The 19,389-nt window shown below is 42.6% G+C and overlaps 1 protein-coding gene and 2 non-coding genes across 3 annotated transcripts; all 3 read left to right on the plus strand.

Annotated features, from left to right (window-relative positions):
- Window positions 1-2,033: 2,033 nt before the first annotated feature.
- Window positions 2,034-2,107, plus strand: TRNAP-UGG. The gene has a single exon. It is a non-coding gene; the product is annotated as a tRNA-Pro (tRNA).
- A 140-nt stretch (window positions 2,108-2,247) lies between these two features.
- On the plus strand, window positions 2,248-2,321 carry TRNAW-CCA. The gene has a single exon. It is a non-coding gene; the product is annotated as a tRNA-Trp (tRNA).
- Window positions 2,322-9,492: 7,171 nt separating this feature from the next.
- Window positions 9,493-14,540, plus strand: LOC100829765 (synaptotagmin-5). Its single transcript, XM_003580630.4, has 13 exons — window positions 9,493-9,895; window positions 10,649-10,753; window positions 10,849-10,899; window positions 11,016-11,136; window positions 11,641-11,762; window positions 12,158-12,259; window positions 12,350-12,424; window positions 12,514-12,593; window positions 12,696-12,846; window positions 12,934-13,164; window positions 13,306-13,620; window positions 13,834-13,947; window positions 14,056-14,540. Exons 1-13 carry the CDS (start codon window positions 9,791-9,793, stop codon window positions 14,212-14,214), a joined length of 1,731 nt encoding a protein of 576 aa, XP_003580678.1. The 5' UTR covers window positions 9,493-9,790; the 3' UTR covers window positions 14,215-14,540.
- Window positions 14,541-19,389: the final 4,849 nt, after the last annotated feature.

Genomic DNA, 19,389 nt, shown 5'->3' on the forward strand with positions numbered 1-19,389 from the left:
TACTGGAATAATAAAAACCGAATTCCCGGAGAGGGGACTCCGGGAAGACACAATAATTTAAGATTAAGTGGTAGGAATCAACGAGCTGGATTACTTTCTTTATAATATATATAGGCCTGGCCCTTTCGAATAAAACATCAACAATCGGAACTTTGTTTCTTAAATTTTGGTTATAGTTTCTTACGTTTCGATTGGAACTGTACTTTTGCGTTAATTGAGGAATATGTCTATTTTTTCTGGGTCTAGAACCTGTAATTATTGAAATTGACTGGGCTTGAAATTGCTTTTCGTTCTCATAGTTACGAAATGGTAAGAAAGATAAAATACGAGCCTGTTTTATAGCAAGAGTAATTAATCGTTGTTGTTTCAAGGTTAATCGATTTATTCGTCTCGATAATATTTTTCCCTGTTCACTAATAAATCGATTAATCAAACTCATGTTTCTATAATCAATTCGATCTCCCGGGCCAATCCGAGGACGCCTACGAAAAGGTTGTTTGGATTTACGAAAAGTTTGCTTGGATTTACAAAAGGGTTGCTTGGATTTATTAAAAGTTTGCTTGGATTTACGAAAGGGTTGCTTAGATTTAAGAAAAGGTTGTTTAGATGTATACATGATTTATTCCTTATTTAAAATTTTAAAATTAATAAAAGAAATTTCATTTCTTTATTTTATTAATTTAGGATCGAGAAGAAGTAGTCTTTCTTTGATCCATATCTTAATCTTATTTGATTCATATTCTTAATCTTATTTGATTCATATTATAGTATATGAATACCCTCTAGACATATGAAATAATATCTACCTAAAATAATATGAGTTGATTTTTATTTTGTATTGTATCTATGTTTTATTTATATATTAAATAAAATAGTAAGTTCTTACTCTTTCTGTTCTTTGGAAAGATCGAACACACGATCTTCCTATTTCTTTATTTCGTGATGAGTCGTGTGCTTGCGACAATAACGACAAAAAATTTTGAATTCTAATTGTCCGGGTGTATTGTGGCGATTCTTTTCAGTACTATATCTAGAAATTCCCGTCGATTCCTAATTGGCACCTTTTCGAACACAACTGATGCATTCCAAAATAACTCTGATTCTAACATCTTTCCCCTTGGCCATGAACCTTCTTTTCTTTTTGGTTGGATTGACTTAACTTAATTCTTCTACTTATTTATTCTTTTATTCTTCTATTTTGAATCCGAAGAAGAAGAATAAAATCCATTAGAATATAATTTTTTTGAAATTCTTAAATTAAGTAATAAAAAATAGAGAAATAATTAAAGAATACAATCCTTGTCGAATTAGCAAAGATTTTGTTTCGAAATCCTTTCATTTAATTAGTCAGCCGGGCCTTTTTCTATGCTCTGATTTCTTTGGATATCGCTTTTAATTGAATTTCCGTTTTCCAAAATGGGATTTACCAAAAATTTTCATGACTCTGAGGTTCAGCCCAATCCAGCATTTCGTTCTTTTTCCTTCCGATACTAAAAAAGGATTGAAAAGGGTAAAAATTTCTTCATGTCATGAAGAATTCGATTTCTCGCATAGCAATAACTAGAATTAAAAAAAAGGGAACGACAAAGCATCTGGGAATAAACGATTAATTTCTATCAATAAACCTGCTAAAGCAGCAAACCATAGAGTACTTAGCACAGGTGCTACAGAGAGATATGTTTTTATATTCCGCATTGAAAATCCTCCTTCCTTATTGGAATACGTATATGATCAGAAACTCTTGCCCAAGAACGTTATGCTATATATAAAATGAACCATATAGACGAAATTTCCCTATCCCTAAAAAAGAAAAAGATGACACCCTTCTTCCTACACATTACCATAGTAATCTTTCTTTTATAGGAAAAATTCGATTGGATTTTAAATGTATATCATTCCTTGATTATATGAGATGAGACCAAAAAGAAGAAATGACGGGAGGGTTCTATATAGATAGAGAAAGAAGAAGAAAATTACGATATGGAAAAGAAGACAGGAATTGTGTACAATGGCATTGTACAACAATTTGGAAAAGGGATGTAGCGCAGCTTGGTAGCGCGTTTGTTTTGGGTACAAAATGTCACAGGTTCAAATCCTGTCATCCCTACCTATTACTTATTTCTTCTTTATGGGCAGTAGCGAAGAGATTGATTAAAGGTAAAGTGGGTATAACTTGAATTTGTGCAGACTATACGTACGTGAGATACGTTAGGAGTTGAAAAGAATTTTCTTTTTGAATGAATGACAGTGCTCTTAGTTCAGTTCGGTAGAACGCGGGTCTCCAAAACCCGATGTCGTAGGTTCAAATCCTACAGAGCGTGATTCCATCTATCTTATGTCGAACCAGAGTAAAGTAACTTAACAAAAGAAAGTTGAATTGCAACTCCAATTTACTTTATTTTTATTCCATATGGAATACAATCAGTTAAAATAAGAAAGAAACCTCTTCCTTAAATTTACTTTATTTTTATTCCTTTTTCGAAAACGAGTCGCTTCAATTATCCTTTGAAGTTCTATCTTCTGTCTTTCCCTATTTCATCTCGTAAAGTTCCACGCTCGCAATTTAGTCAAGAAAGTTAGACCTAATCCAACAAACAAGACAAGGATTAATCACAAATCTTGATTCTTCAAATAATGTTTTCTTTCTTTCATAACAGATTATCCACTATTCGATTTTCTATTTATTAGATATTATGTTAACCAATTAAATTATTTATAAATTATTTAAAAGGAAAGATTGGATTCGAAGAAAACTTTTCACCAAAAAAGGATAGATTTCACATATACTTGTCCTTGTATTGTGTAAGTATGAGAATATCTTTCCTAAATTCTTTATCCAAAGCTATTGATCATTAACTTCAACTTCTATTTTCCCAAGATTTTGGCCGCTATTCCGAATTCTTCTACTATTCCGAAGCCAATGAAAATAAGTAGGACTCCAAAAAAGTGGGTTTTCTATTGATGCCTTGAACAACATATAGCTTACCTATAGACAAAGAACAAAGAAGATAAAAAAGGAATTATGTTTCGGAACCAAGCAAAACTGGATTGCTGTGCCATAGGAAGGATAGCTATACTAATTCGGTATACTCAAAATACACCTTTGGTACAAAATTGACAATCTCACAAGGATGAAATACCAGTAATTTTTTATTTACTGGTTGATCCCATCTTTTACAGAATCAATTCCTTTTTTGAATGTACAAAAATTTGGGGAGCTCAGCATGTCTGGAAGCACGGGAGAACGTTCTTTTGCTGATATTATTACCAGTATTCGATACTGGGTTATTCATAGCATTACTATACCTTCCCTATTCATTGCGGGTTGGTTATTTGTCAGTACGGGTTTAGCTTATGACGTGTTTGGAAGTCCTCGGCCAAACGAGTATTTCACGGAAAGCCGACAAGGAATTCCTTTAATAACCGACCGTTTTGATTCTTTAGAACAACTCGATGAATTTAGTAGATCTTTTTAGGAGGCCCTCAATGACCATAGATCGAACCTATCCTATTTTTACAGTGCGATGGCTGGCTATTCACGGACTAGCTGTACCTACTGTTTTTTTCTTGGGATCAATATCAGCAATGCAGTTCATCCAACGATAAACTAAATTCCAACTATAGAACTATGACACAATCAAACCCGAATGAACAAAATGTTGAATTGAATCGTACCAGTCTATACTGGGGTTTATTACTCATTTTTGTACTTGCTGTTTTGTTTTCCAATTACTTCTTCAATTGAGAGAAAAGAAGAGAGTAGTAAGAACTCTCTTATCCCATTTGGAAGGATACCATCCTTATAACATAACTATCCATGACTGTTTTTGTCTCTAGCATGACCACTTGATAAAATGTGGAGGAAAGTAGGGGAAATGGCCGATACTACTGGAAGAATTCCTCTTTGGCTGATAGGTACGGTGACTGGTATTCCTGTGATTGGTTTAGTAGGTGTTTTCTTTTATGGTTCATATTCTGGATTGGGTTCATCTCTATAGTAATCGGAGGGATCGGATTGGAAACATGAAAAAGTAGGAGCTTAGCGGGTCCTTACCCCCCCTTTTTTTTATCTGATTAGAGCGGAAAGGACCCGCGGAATTCTTACTCTTATAACGCGACTTTAATCTATTCGATTCACTCTTATGAAGCAATAAGAAAAAGAGATCAATCGAGGATCCATTACAATATTTTATTCCACGAAGGGAGTCTCCTGGAAATCATTGATTTAGCTTAGAGTAATAAACTAATAAAACCTTAATCAAAACTACTCAACTAGCCTAAAAAAAACCACCCTTCAACGGAAAAGTTTACGTTTTTTTTGCAAAATTTCTGTAAGTTCTAAATTGAACTTAATCGAACAACTCAAGCAATTCTATTTGCTCACAATCACAATAAATTTGTCCCCCGCCATATTCCCTTCCCCTCTGTTTGTGCACTACCTCCCCTGAACCTAAGCAAAAGAGGGCCAAGAGACAGACCCGAATAAAGAAGAAATTGTAACCTTTGACGAATAGAAAGAAAAAGGATTCTTATTTCGAGACAAGAAAAGAAGAATCGGCACAAGAAAAAGGCCTTTTTGTCTTTTTCTTGTGCCGAATAGACGATTAACAAGACCAGCAATCCCTTCGAAAAGGGAGAAATCCTTTTATTGTTCTCGCCTTTGCCTTGGATTCTCTTCTTTTGCATGAGATAGAAATAAGGAATTCCAGACATCTCGCAAACAAAAAAAAGTCTAAACAAAAAAAGGATTTCCAAAATAGATCATAGATAATTCTAACAATTGCCAATAAATCCCGGCTTTTTACCAAGTTGATGGTAAGAAATCCCGGGACCTAGAAATTCATTTCGTACAATTGAACCTTTTCAAACTATTTCTTTTTGAGAACCAAAAAAACTTGTGCCAAAATAACGGATGCGAAGAAGAACAAAAGGCCTTGGACGCGTAATGGATCCTGAAGCACTATTTCTGCATCCCCCTGACCAAATCCTCCCACATTGGGATTACTTGTTAATGGTTGATCAAGCTTGATGGATTCCCCCTCTGAAACAAGAAGATCTGGCCTGGGAGGTATAATATCAATCAATTGGCGTCCATCCGATGCATCCACTATGGATATTTCATACCCCCCTTTTTCTTTACGTAGTATTTTTTTTACTATACCTGTTGACGTAGCATTATAGACCGTATTGTTACTCTTGCTACCATCAGGATAGATCTGCCCTCTTCCTCGGTTTCCCCCTACATATATGGGATATTTTAAGAAATGACAGAAAAAAAAAATAGGCGAGAAAAGAAAAACCCGAGAGAAGCAAAAGTAACTTTCGAAGGTTTAGTTACGGAAGCCCTACCCAACGGAATGTTCCGCGTTCGTCTAGAGAATGACACCATCATCCTGGGCTATATTTCAGGAAAGATTCGGTCTAGTTCTATACGAATACTGATGGGGGATAGGGTCAAAATTGAAGTAAGTCGTTATGATTCAAGCAAGGGACGTATCATTTATAGACTTCCCCATAAGGATTCGAAGCGTATCGAAGACTCGAAGGATAGCGAAGATTTGAAGGATTAGGTTTTTCTTTTTTCTAGAATAATAAATGCAAAGTTCAAAAATTACAGCGAAGAGACTTATTTTTTCCAAAAGATTAGATTCATGGTTTAAGAAAGGATACGGAAATATGAAAATAAGAGCTTCCGTTCGTAAAATTTGTACAAAATGTCGACTGATTCGTAGGCGTGGCCGAATTAGAGTCATTTGCTCCAACCCGAAACATAAACAAAGACAGGGATAATCTTTCGAAAAAGCACTTTACTTTCTAAAAAGTAAAAAAAAAGAATACCTGCGGGAATGTTTAAATTAATAATAAAATAATTTGAAATAATTAAAGTAAAGGGTATATTTTACCCTGAAACGGATATCTTTGTATCTTTTTTTTATTTTTTTTACTCATATTTATGAGATTTATGAGATAATAAAATATGGCAAAAGCTGTACCAAAAATAGAATTTGATAGTAATAGAAATCCATGTCCTACCGAGACAGAATTTCGAACTTGCTATCCTCTTGCCTAATAGGCAAAGATTGACCTCTGTAGAAAGACTGATTCATTCGGATCGGATCGATATGAGGACCTCACCACGCGTACCCCCCTCGCCATGGACGCACGCGATGTCGCGCTCCCCCCCCCCCCTCCTCACCGCGCGCATCGCAGCGCTGCTTCCGGTGGCGACGCGGTTCGCCGCGCCCTTGCCTGACGAGGAGCGACGCATCGTTCTCCTCCCCGCCTACTCGACCCGCGCGCTTCCTCTGGCGGTGGCTCTACGATCAAATGCCCTCAGGGCCAGCTTCGACGCCTGTGGCCCTGCACTTCTCCGACCCCACATCGACGCCCGTGGCCCTGCACTTCTCCGACCCTCCATACCCGGCCTCTTCATTGCCGCGTCCGCGCCTGACCTAGCCCTAGGTCTACCTCCGACGATAAGGCGCCCCTTCGCCCCGCCATACGGCTAGGCCGTGGTCTCCCGTGCCTACCACCTCCGCACACCCGCTCTGCTTGCGTCGACCTCCGTGGGGCTGGTGTCTCTTCTTCGTGCACGCGCCCCTAACCTCCACACTGTAAAATCTGAATCTTCACAGGGTAAAATCCGAATGCAAGAAATAAATAGTGCTAGTTATAGCATTTGCGCAAATGATTAAAATGAGAATCGGAAGAATCCTGATTTGAATCTTTATAGTAACCTACATTGTATAGCATTTGTGTAATGATAATCTTGAATCAAATCTTGTGCTAATATGCGTGTAATGACCTGAAATGATAATCTTAAATCGAATCTTGTGTATGCGTGTAATGACCTTGAACTAAAATGATAATCTTGAATCGAAACTTGGTAATATGCGCGTAATGACCTTGAACTGAAATGCTACGTCGTTTGAGTTTGGCAGTTTAGGTGCACCGTGGCCAAAAATGGTGGTGGCAGTGTCGACAAGAAGGTGGAGGGACAGTCAAAATCAAAGAAGAGCATTTATCTTGGTGTGGTGTGCATTTTAGGTTTAGCCAAGCTAGTAGATACACTAAACACAAATGGATGGCTACGAGGCAGGGTTCTCAAGGGGGTGATCACCACCGCCAGTATGCTTTTTCTGCTGGTGAAGTCAGTGTACGGTGTGCTGAAAGAGACAAAGGAAGTCAGCGAACTAATTCGGTATCTCAAGGATCTAGACAAGGGTAATACTACTGGTACTTAGAGAACCGGAGAACTTGTAAGATTCTTTGCACTTCTTATGTACTTCCTCATTTACTAAATACTAAAACCACGACAAGTATTTAGGAACGGAGGGAGTATTATTTTTTGATGGGGGTACTTCTTATGTATTGATGTATTGCATGATTGCTTCATTTCAAATACATTTCAGGTGGAGCTTCGGATCCTGCCGAGAAAAACTGATTTGACTTTTATCTTCTAAAAGAAAGATGGTGGTGAAAACTGTGTATATAGTTGATACCAAAAGGGATTTTAGGCTTTCGGTGGAGCTTCTGATCCTGCTGAGAAGAATCGATTTGAGTTTTATCCTCTTCAGGAAAGATGGTTGCCATTGGATGTACTCCTCATGGTAGCTCACTCCTCACTCTATACTTTGGTTGTTGTTGTTGTACTTCTCATGGGGTGTGGGAGGCACCCCTATTTATACTTACCATTGGATGTATAACATATGTCATCATCCTAAGCAACGTACTACAAGTATCTATTCTCTAGGATACTCTACACAATTATTTTCTTTTTAGACAATTCTCACTTACTCTTGAAACTTGCCATAGGACCCCTATTTATACTTACCATTGGATGTATAACATATGTCATCATCCTAAGCAACGTACTACAAGTTTCTATTCTCTAGGATACTCTACACAATTATTTTCTTTTTAGACAATTCTCACTTACTCTTGAAACTTGCCATAGGACCTTCCATGGTAAATAGCATCACTCTTTAAGTAACCTCTCAAGTCTCATAGAATACTGCAATCTTTTCATGTTTACTAGAAGGCTCCTTGTAAATATCTTTTCAAAGTAGACCGATATCAGGATGAACCATACTAGTAGAAAACAGGTGAATAAGGGCAACCAAATTAAGCCACATGAGAAACAAGCCATATGAAAAACATGAGAAACAAGCCATAGAAACGGGTTTAAGAGACAAGGCTAGGAGAAGGCGGAGAGGCGCCTCGATGAGTTTCGGTCCATGAAGCACTCTGGGAACTCAAGCCGCAAGCCCACAGGGACTCGTTGCGGTACACAATTGGATCTGGAGTGCAGACTCCGAATGGGTCCAAGTTCGATGCATGTTGTCTGCAGGTGAATTGCTTGCCTTGCTCGGTTCCGTTTGACTGCATATTTAGTGGCGCTGTGCGAAAAACTTCATTGCTGAGGTAGACGACACTCTGATTGGAAATGGTTAATCGAAGGAAACGTTTATGAGAGAACGCATTGTGTAATGTTTTTTCTTAGCAAAATTGCGTATAATAATGGCTAAGTTGAAAAAAAGAAGATAAAAAAAGTGTGTGTCTTCTTACAACTAAGAGGATCAAATTTCAGTCTTTTGTACTTCCTCCGTCCTGAAAGAAGATACGAATCCACGTCACTTATTTCCGGGTGGAGGGAGTACCATGTTTATTTAGATATCTTTTATGTTTAGAAAGGCATTGATTGGAAAAACAAAGTCGTTAAAAGATAACTTACGCTATAACGTATTCACATTTTATATACTCACTCCATCTCATATTAAGTGACTCAAATTTGTTCAAATACCAAAGTATCTATTCTATAAAGGTGTCTAGATACATGTAATATTTCGTCACTTAACATGTGACGGAAGGAGTATAAATAATGGGACACATAGTTTTTTTTACCATTGCACATATGTTGTGTGCTCTCAGACACTCTCATGAATGGTTCAGCAGGAATGGTTCTGCAGGAACAATTCAAGATGTTTTGCTAGCAATTTGGCACAAATCATTACAATCATCGACGACACTTAATCAAAGGAACTGGTTAGTGAAAAAACAAAAAGACAAAAACATGTTTAGTCCATGACTTCTGAACCAGCCTGCATAACGATCATCGAACCCAGTGGAATCAAAATGACAGCAACACAAAGCTACAAAGCACCCAGAATACAAAACAATTCCCCACTTTGCCCCTACATTTAATCCTAAGAAGCCTCGAATCAGAACTGATCCGTTTTCCTTTTTTTCAACCCCTTCCACGTTATTATCCCAGAATAAGACCGCCGCAGCTTAAATCCACCGCTCATCCCATCAAAACCACCCACTGTCCCGTGGACCCCACTCAGCTCTGTCCCCACCTATCCGTGACCCAAACGCAACCTCCGCCGGCCCCCCAGGTCATCCTTCGCACGCAACAAGGGACCCACACGCCTGTCAAAAAGACTCAAAAGAAACAAAAGGCAACCTGTCGCCAGTTGCCAAGATCTCCTCCCGTTCGCTTTCTCCCCTCACGATTTCCGCTCCCTAGTCTCCACATTTCTCCCATTTCTTTATTTTTTTCAAACTCTTCGTCTCTTCTCCACGGCGGCAGCGCCACTTGGAGTCCGCCCAGTCCAACCCCCTCCCGTCACGCGCCGGCGTTGGCCCAGCCGCCTTGCAGCTGTAGCAGCAGATCAGTTCGGGGGCTTCGCGCACGCTCGCTGGCTGTTCGTGCCCAACAGCAGCCCCCAGATGCGCGTTGGCTTGTTGAGAAGCGGGTGGTGGTGATTTTAGTTGGGGAGGAAGCGGAATGGGGTTCTGGGTGGGGCTGGCGGTCGGGGTCGCGGTGGGCATCGCGCTCATCGTGGGCTTCGCCCGCTCCGAGAACTCCCGCTCCGCCGGCCGCCGGCAGCTGGTAAGCGTTACCTTCCCCCGAATCTTCTCGATTTGTGGTTACACGGATAGGGGGATTGGAAGGATGGGCGTTCCGTATGAACCAAGGTGCACGCGAATCACTTCTTACCTTTTGTGTGGGATTGCTGAGCTGTTGCAGCCGTTAGGTGGAGAACGCTGAGCTTCCGCGGCTTTGCTTTTATTGCGTCCGCAACGCATAGGTTTTGGCTTACGGGGTTGCAACTTGCGATCAGGCTCTCGTGAGTTGTTGCAATGGTAGTTTACGTTTTATGTCACGCATTAGCTTGCTGGGGTACACTCAATTTGGGGCCTTCAATTTGTGCCCATGGATATGCCTGAGGAAACAGGAAAGTACTCGTAAGCCAGCTATATGGTTCATGCAGTGGCAATGCCGGGCACTCCCTGTCACTGTAAATTAGTAGACAGTTGGGCTAGGCCAAATGTCATCCATGAATTTTCTTTCATGTCCATCTTTTTTTCTGAAGAAACTACTTGTTCTATTGACTATTGGTGAAGCAAACACTGGCACCCAAATTCATACAGAGAAGTTGAACCCAGATTGTGGGGTTGTACATTTACTCCCCTACCGAACTGAGTTAGGCCCAGTTCCTTCATGTCCATCTTGACTTGGAATGCTTCACTGCAGAGTCCTATTTTATTTTTATTTGTAGAGAAAAGGCTTTCGCCCTGCTTTTTATTACAGAGTCCTATTTTTAGATTGAATGAGAGGGATTTTCACTGGCTACTTGTACAGGCTGCCACAGTTGCCAGTTTCTCTAAGATGACGGTTGAAGATTCACGGAAGTTACTTCCAGCTGACCTCTACCCATCCTGGGTTGTTTTCTCTACGCAGCAAAAGGTAATACCTATTTAGCAATATTTAGGTAGCTCCCCGTCACGTTATATCCTATTCCTTTCTGCGAATGCTCATATGTTGATGCATGCATTGTGCAGTTAAAATGGCTTAATCAGGAGCTCATAAAGATATGGCCCTTTGTGAATCAGGTACAAATTTGTTCCCCTGTAACCTGGAACCGTTACTGGAACCCTTCTTTTTGTTTCTTCTAACAAACACTCTGTTCTTGAGCATCTTCTCCTTCGGACTCTCTTCACTGTTGCAGGCAGCATCAGACCTCATCAAAACCTCCGTTGAGCCTGTTCTTGAACAATATAGGCCAATGGTCATAGCTTCCCTCAAGTTCTCAAAACTGACTCTTGGTACTGTTGCACCACAGTTTACTGGTAGGTTTATTCAAATTATCTCTCATCATTACCTCTGTCTATTTATATTCTTGATGACACTGAAACTCTACTCTTTATTTGTTGCCAACATTTCCTTGGTCCATGAACCTTATTGATCCAACTTTGCATGTTTTAAGCAAAGAATGTAACTCCACCACTGCAGATAATAACAGCTGAAGTCTGCAGCTGCTGAATATTAGATTGTTGTTTTGTTGCCTTGCCGGTGCAGTTGAATACCTATTGTAGAGGCATAGCATCTTGTGAATGAACAAAATTTCATCCTAATAGAAAGAAGGTTGTTTCAATTATCTTCAAGCTGTTTTTTAAGGTGTTCCTTTACATCTTATCTATTTAAAATGCTACTTTATATAAATATTTAGTTATTTCTATGATGACTTTGAAGCAGTTCCTTCATTTGTGTGGTATTCAACCAAATATCCCATGTAAGTTCGTAATTTTCTGTTTGATGCTAACCTATAAATTTCCCTTCTCATTTTGGTGCAGGTATTTCTATCATTGAGAGTAACGATGCAGGTATTGTCATGGAGCTGGAGATGAATTGGGATGCCAATCCAAGTATCATATTGGATGTAAAAACTAGACTTGGGTTGGCACTACCGATACAGGTAGGTAATCTATTTCATGTCTCTGTCTTTGGTCCTGCAGTATGAATGTTGGAATAGTATGTTTATTCTATTGGAATAATAATGAATCAATCACCTTACACATCTAATAAGACCAAAGGTAAACGGTTTTTAATCTCTTTAAGCGGTCTGATTTACTCATGATCCACCCAGGATCATATAGTGCTAGATCATTAGTCAACCCATCAGTTTCTGTGGTGCAAAATTTTACGTGCAATTTGTGTATGTCATTGTGATTTTTGATAGCCTGTGCACTACAATTGGACAGTGAGAGTGTGAATTCTTAAAACTTTAAAGAATTATCATGTCCTGTATTTCATACACAAGTATGGACTTCTATTACTTTTCCATAGTTTGAGAGTGCTCTTGCCATTTAGGTGAAGGACATAGGCTTCACAGGAGTTTTCCGCTTGATTTTCAAACCGCTGGTCGAAGAACTACCATGCTTTGGAGCTGTTTGTTTTTCTCTGAGGAAGAAGGTTACTTGCGATCTTTCTCATTGTTTTTCTCTGGTCGCTGAAGCTATTTCTTTGTTAGCCTCACTTATGTTCTCTCTCAAATTATGTTAGAAAAAACTGGATTTCAGACTGAAGGTAATTGGTGGTGATATTTCTGCCATACCTGGAATTTCAGATGCTCTCGAGGTTTGTCTGTACACCTGTGTATCAGAAAGTTGAAGTTTGCATTTCCTTTGTTTGAGATGGTTGTTCTAATATCCTTTATCCTTTTACAGGACACTATAAAAAATGCTATTGAAGATTCAATAACATGGCCAGTAAGGAAAGTCATTCCCATAATACCTGGGGACTACAGGTAGCTATTAGTTGATTCCATGTTACATACCAGTGTCATTTTCTGAAAATAAAATACCACTCACTCAATCATGAAGAACTGACCATGGCGGATTTGTATCAGTGATTTGGAACTGAAGCCTGTCGGTACATTGGAAGTCAAGCTTGTTCAAGCAAGAGATTTGACAAACAAGGATCTGATAGGAAAATCTGATCCTTTTGCCATTTTATATGTCCGGCCATTACCAGACAAAACAAAGAGAAGTAAAACAATCGTAAGTATTGTTAACTCCACTCCTTGTTTTTGTGCTGTGCTTTTGAGCATTCTTACAACCTTACTGACTGTTTCATCAACTTTATAGAGCAATGATCTCAACCCGATTTGGAATGAGCATTTCGAGTTTATTGTTGAAGATGCTGATACTCAGAGCGTGACAGTGAAAATTTATGATGATGACGGTATTCAGGAATCTGAATTGATTGGCTGTATTCAGGTTAGCCTGAAGGATCTTCAACCAGGCAAAGTGAAGGATGTCTGGTTGAAACTTGTAAAAGATCTGGAGATTCAAAGGGACAGGAAAGATCGGGGCCAGGTGAGCCCAGTTTTCCTGGCAATTTGTTGTGCTTTCATTACCCCTAGCTTTAGCTTGCCATTTTTCATCGTGTGTATTGCATAATTAGGTGCATAACCTTTTTGTTTGGATGTCACCTTTCTTGTGACACGACCTCCACAGGTGCACCTTGAGCTACTCTATTGCCCATTTAACATGAAGGATGAGGCTCCAAATCCTTTCAGACAACAGTTTTCGATGACTTCCTTAGAGAGGACAATGACGAGTAATGGAAATGGACATGGAAATGGAAATGGAACAGGGAGCACAGAATATAGCAGGTTGTCTTCAAGGAAGAGAAAGGAAATTATTCTGCGGGGGGTTCTCTCAGTAACTGTGCTATCTGGTGAAGATCTCCCAGCAATGGATATGAATGGAAAGTCTGACCCGTATGTTGTACTTTCTCTCAAGAAAACAAAAACGAAGTACAAGACAAGGGTAATTTCTTCATCAGAAATATATGTAGAAAGTAACGATGCATGGCTATCCTTGAACAAGTCTAATTTCATAATCTTTGTCTGAGCATACAAAATTTTCAACATTGTGAGAAATTGTCCTCTGGTAGCTGTACAATCTGTTACGTAGTACTACTTTCTGAATTTGCTCAGTAGAAGCATGTCTTCACTGTTCCTATCATTTCTCTGACCGCAGGTTGTGACTGAAAGTTTGAACCCAGTTTGGAACCAAACTTTTGACTTTGTTGTCGAAGATGGCTTACATGATATGCTTATGCTGGAAGTATATGATCATGACACCTTCCGTCGAGTAAGTTATACTGATTTTTTTATCATATTACTGGCTCAGTAGTAGTTTTCAACTGTGAGATGTTCTGATGTTCTGTTGTGCAATAACTGTGAACTATGTTTTCTCCAGGATTACATGGGACGGTGCATCCTGACTCTGACTAAGGTTTTGATCGAAGAAGATTACACGGATAGCTTCACCTTGGAGGGAGCGAAGACTGGAAAGATCAACTTGCATCTGAAGTGGTCGCCGCAATCAATCTACCGTGATTCCCGAGAACCGGTTTAACTATTGGGAGAGCCTCTGGTTTTAGTGTGGATATTGGATTGACTGTTGGCCTTCTTTTTGAAAGCCATCTGGTTCAGTCATAAATTTTCAGGTGTAAATCGACCGGCAACATTTTGACCCAGTGCAGAGTTATGCTGTTGATAGATCGAAGTCTTCAATGCAATGGCAGTGATCAGATAAAGTTGTAATTACCTTTTTATGCCATGCTCAGAGCACATCTGTAACCCTGTCGAAACAAATTGAGCTGTTGGAGCCATTGGGAATGATTTATCAGGCCCATCATGATTAATCCTTGATATTATATGCGAATTATGCCTTGCTATTCATCCGGTGTCAGATCACTGATTTTGAGAAATGTCGATCGGTAAAAAATGCGTTCCATATGCAGCATGTTGAAAGGCTACCGTTGTTCCATTGACACTCTGAGAACCGGTGACGCAATTGGTGGTGGCATCTCAAAGGCCCACAACATACCCGTCGCTCGCGTCGCCCCAGGGCGGCTCGGGCGAACCCTAGCCGCCACCGCGCCCGTTCCCCCCTCCTCCTCCACCTGCTAGCTCGCCGTCGCCGCAGGAAGCCACGGGGCTAACCCATGTGGCGGACGGCGGCGGCGGGACTGCTTTCCTTTTCTGCGAGGGCCCCTTGAGTTGGTCTGCGGCGGCGTCGCGGGGCTGCCGGCGGTAGGGGCGAGGGTTGAGGGTCCTTCCCCTGCGGCGCAGCGCGGCTGCGGCGGCTCCAGGCTGCGCAGCGGCGGCGGCCCTCGGCGGTGCAGGTCATGACGTGGGTGGGCAGGTGCGGCGTCACGGTGGCACGGTACTACTACCCAGCAGCGGTGCTCTTCGGCGGCTCGCACAACACCATGGTGGTGTGGTGGGGCGGCTGGGAGCCCCTGCCCTGCCGCGCTCTGTGGCCGGGCGGCCGGATCCGGACATTCTTGCCCAGATCTGCAGGTTTTTTGTCTGATGCGAGTGAAGGAGCTAGTGGGCCAGCCGATTTCGGGCGGTAGGTGGTGAGGCAGCGCAAGGTGAAAGCCATGTCTCTGGTCGATGACCAGAGCCGGCTAAGCGTCATTACCTCCTTTGAGGCGTTGCCATGGCGCTGCTCTTGTCACCCATCCTCGAGGTGAGTTCCGGGGGGAAACCCCAGGTTCAGGTTTTCTTGGACCGGACAGTGGCGGCGCTCGACGCCGTTCCCCTTGTTGGAGGCACTGTGTTTGGAACTGATGTCGGCTGGAGGGACCAGTGGAAGGAGGCATGAGTTTGCATTGTGATTTGTGTGGCAACGACAATGGTGGCGAGTGAAGCAGGGCCTCGGTGTGGCCTTCGACGTCAACCGTAGTGGTCTTTTGGGTTCGTCCTTGCAGCGATCTTCTGGAAGCGATGGTGTTTGAGCTCTAGTGAAGTCGAAGTTGCCAGCTCGGGGGGCTGTTGCCGATGTACGATGACATTGGGTGCCAAAGGTGCCTCACGGAAGGTGGTTCAATGTTCGACGATCTCCGGCGCAAGGCTTGCCTTTCTCCCTGTTGGACCTTGTCCTCGGAATCGAAGTCGCCTTGTCCTCGACGTGTGGGCCGGCTGTTTGGCATAGGCTGATGTGGGCTTCCTTCAGCCGTTGAGGCGAGGGCTCGTCGGTGGTTGTTTGCATTGAAGTCGGAGTCGCCAGCTCGAGGAGTGATGTGTGATGACGATGACATTTTGCGGTTAACCTTGACGGGTGTTTTTCCTTCATGGCAGCGTGTGTGGAGTGTTACTTGGCAGTTAGGTCGGTCAGTGTTTGTCCTGTGTGCGGTCATGCTCCATGACAGCATTCTTTAGGACATGTTGTACCGGTTTTTGCTCGGTTTTCTGTAAATTAACTGAACAATTCTTTTTTTTTTAATTAATGGATTGAGACCCTCGGGACTCCGGTTTCGAAAAAATTGGTGGCAGCTGGGGTGGGAGACTACCGGCTGGCCAATGTCCGCCGGCGGGTCACGCGGCGGCGGTGGCTCCCCTTTTTTCCTTGCTCTCGTCACGTTGGTGGAATCGACTGCGACGGAGCTCCCCGCGGTCATCCGCCAACCAGCAAAACGTATGTGCGACACGTACCTTGTCGTTGTCCCGTCAAACAAAGTGACGCAACCTCCCTGTCCCTATCACTCCACTGACAAAACGGCGGCTGCAATCGATCAAGCACAATTATAAACACAGCAAAACCGGGAATCTCCCGGAGAATCTTCGGGTCAACGGGCTCATTGCACCAAGCACAAATCGTAAACATCTCAAAACGGGCGTGGCCATGACATTGCACTACGACAGGCAAGGAGCGCCACAAATGTTTCAAAAAAAAAAAAGGAGCGCCACAAGAGAATGATTCCCCACGAACGAGCCCCACGGATCCAGATCCGGACACGGACACGAGCATCCCAGGGTTTCCTGCTTCGGAAGATTCGTTCCGCGACTTGGACGCTACTGCCGGCCGGTCAGCTCCGACAGGAGCATCATCATCGTTTTGTCCAACACTAAGGAACGAGCCTCTGGTGAATCCAAGTAGATGATTCCATCCTCAGCCTTGAAAACACTTTGTTTATTTGCGCCGTCACAATCAGTTCGAGCTAATAAGCTTTGGTGGCAGATTGGCAGAAATGAGCACACGGCGCATTAACAAATGCCTAGGAGAGGAGACAGAAGCTTCTTAGGGGAATGATGGGTGCTGGCGACAGGACGACCAAAGTGCATTGCTAGCCCTTGCGTCCATGTCGTTAGCACATCAATCTAACGCGCATCAACAGCGAGAAACCACATTTGGCGCACGATCCTGCGTGCCGTGGTATGGGCTGCATTCATTCTGGTTTTTTTTTTGTCAGCTTGTTACATCTTGCAATCGGCAGGAACCTTGTGTCGATGTCTCTAACTCAGGTTCCAAAGATGAATCCTCTTTCTTTTTGACAGATCCAAAGATCGATCTTGAAATACTAATATCAGTGTCGGGATCACCAAGAAACGAACAGAGATGTTACTCCGTACATGGTAGTACTTTCACCATTGAGGTACTCCGTATTTTTTTCTTCCTGGTCCAAGCGCCCTTTCCATTCTGCCTGCCATTTTCGAGATACAAGCCAAATTAGGGGCTCCTGAAATTAATTTACGCTAACGTGGTTACTGATGAAATCAAACACAAGGTCTAGGCCTAGTGGGGAAACAATCTTTTTCTATGGGCCATGATGGGTTAGAGTACCTAATAGTCAAAGACAAAAATTAAGATCCTCTTACCCGAAAAAAATAATTAAGATCCTCTAAAAAGACAAAAATTAAGAAAATATAAAAACAGGACCCACGAAGAGCAGACAACCCCCGAGTTTCTGGATTAAGAAGAAGAACTTCTCACGAAAGTCCTAAAAGCTCCGAACCTCGGTCCCACCCATACACATCGGCATCACAACCTGTGTGAGAATGGTTCTTCTCATGATATATAGTGAGAAGTTTCCTTTTGTTGGGAGTTCCCTAAATCTTAATTGAGAATTTGTTTCCCTAAAAACTATCAATAATATTTAAGTTCCTAGCTAAAAGTTTTGTCTATCCTTTTCTTCCTTTGGCGGTGGCATCACCCCACGACAGCAGCGAGGGATTTTGTCAACGACACCATGATGAGAACTAGGGCATCAACAAGTTGTTGCCTTCCTTGTCTTATTGTTGCGCGATGGAATGATGCAAGCTGGTGGCGCTTGCATCAGCACCATGACTGGGACAAGGTACGTCAACAAGAAGAGAGATGGGGTGGCATGGGATGGGGGATGGTGGTGATTGATGGAGACGAGACCATGTGATGGCGGGCACCTTGGGGGGGGGGGCACACGTTGTTGTGAGTTGGCGGTGCTTGCATCAGTACCATGAAGTGGTCAAGGTGCGTCAATAGGGAGAGTGATGGCATGGCGTGTGATGCTCGAGCTGGGGGGGGGGGGGGGGGGCACCCCTTGATGATCGGTGGTGCTTGCATCAGCATCGTGACGGTGGCAAGGTGCTTCAATGAGGGGAGGGACGGGGATGAGTGACGGAGACGAGACCAAAAAAACAAGCCACATGTGAGGTACTCGTGTTGAAAACCTATCATCGCGACAGTTTTCCATTAATTGGCAACTCCCATACAACTCGATGATGTCTTACAAGCTCACGCACCCTGCCTATCATCAACTTGGCCGTGTTTCAACACTACCGGACAAGTCTTCCGGCGTGAAAAACCAACAACTTTGTCGAAGAAGAATCTTAAACCGTTACTTTCTTGCAAAACTACACTCTTGTTCAACAAGAAACCGTTCGGATCGTTTCTTGCCCTTGTTTCCATTTACAGAAGGACTAAATTTCTGATTTCCACCTAAAGTAAAATCACAACCATCTTACATGAAACGAAATGCAATAGGCCAATAGCCATTCAACAACAGTGTAGATCTACGGAGCGAGCACCCCATGTAAAAATAATACTCCATTCGTCTCATATTAAGTGACTCAAATTTGTTCAAATATAGATGTATCTATATCTAAAAAACGTTTAGATATATGTAATAAAAAACCACTTAATTTGGGACAGAGTAATAATGTGAAAGAACGTCGTGCACGGCCCACATTGTCCAAAACGCGCAAGGACTTTTGTCGCGTGTGGAATTGAATAACTCAACTCGCCAGAAGAACCACCCGTGGGGGGCCATGGGCCGAGGCGAAGAAGAACAACAACCCTAGGAACAAAACTGGCGCCTGCATCGGACCGACCAACGCCCCAATGGAACACGCCCGGCCTTGGCTAGCCAGTAGCTGCGCCCTCCGTCCATCTGGCCGCACCACCAACAGCCTCACTCCAGCGTCCTCCAGATTCCAGAAACCTTCATAGCTAAAAACTTGTCCCGTAGCATTCCCTCCGGCTCTCCCGACGGCGCTTTGCTTGTCGTCCCCTTCACCTTCCCGTGTGCGCGTAAAACTCGCGCACCCATCCACCATCAAAGCAACCCCCGGCTGCGTGTAAATAAACCAATTTGGCTGCTGCTTCGCAGGCCGCACAGTACAGTGTACATCACATCTGTGTGCGTGCTAAGCCCGACGAGCCCGCAGGGCCGTTGGTTGAGCGGACGTTGGGAAAGCGGCACATGTGTCAACACCATGAGTCCAAGAGTACAATTATCTCCCGTGCAGTGCACAGCGTCAGCCG

Source organism: Brachypodium distachyon, chromosome 5 (assembly GCF_000005505.3).
Source record: "Brachypodium distachyon strain Bd21 chromosome 5, Brachypodium_distachyon_v3.0, whole genome shotgun sequence".
Classification (NCBI taxonomy): domain Eukaryota; kingdom Viridiplantae; phylum Streptophyta; class Magnoliopsida; order Poales; family Poaceae; genus Brachypodium; species Brachypodium distachyon.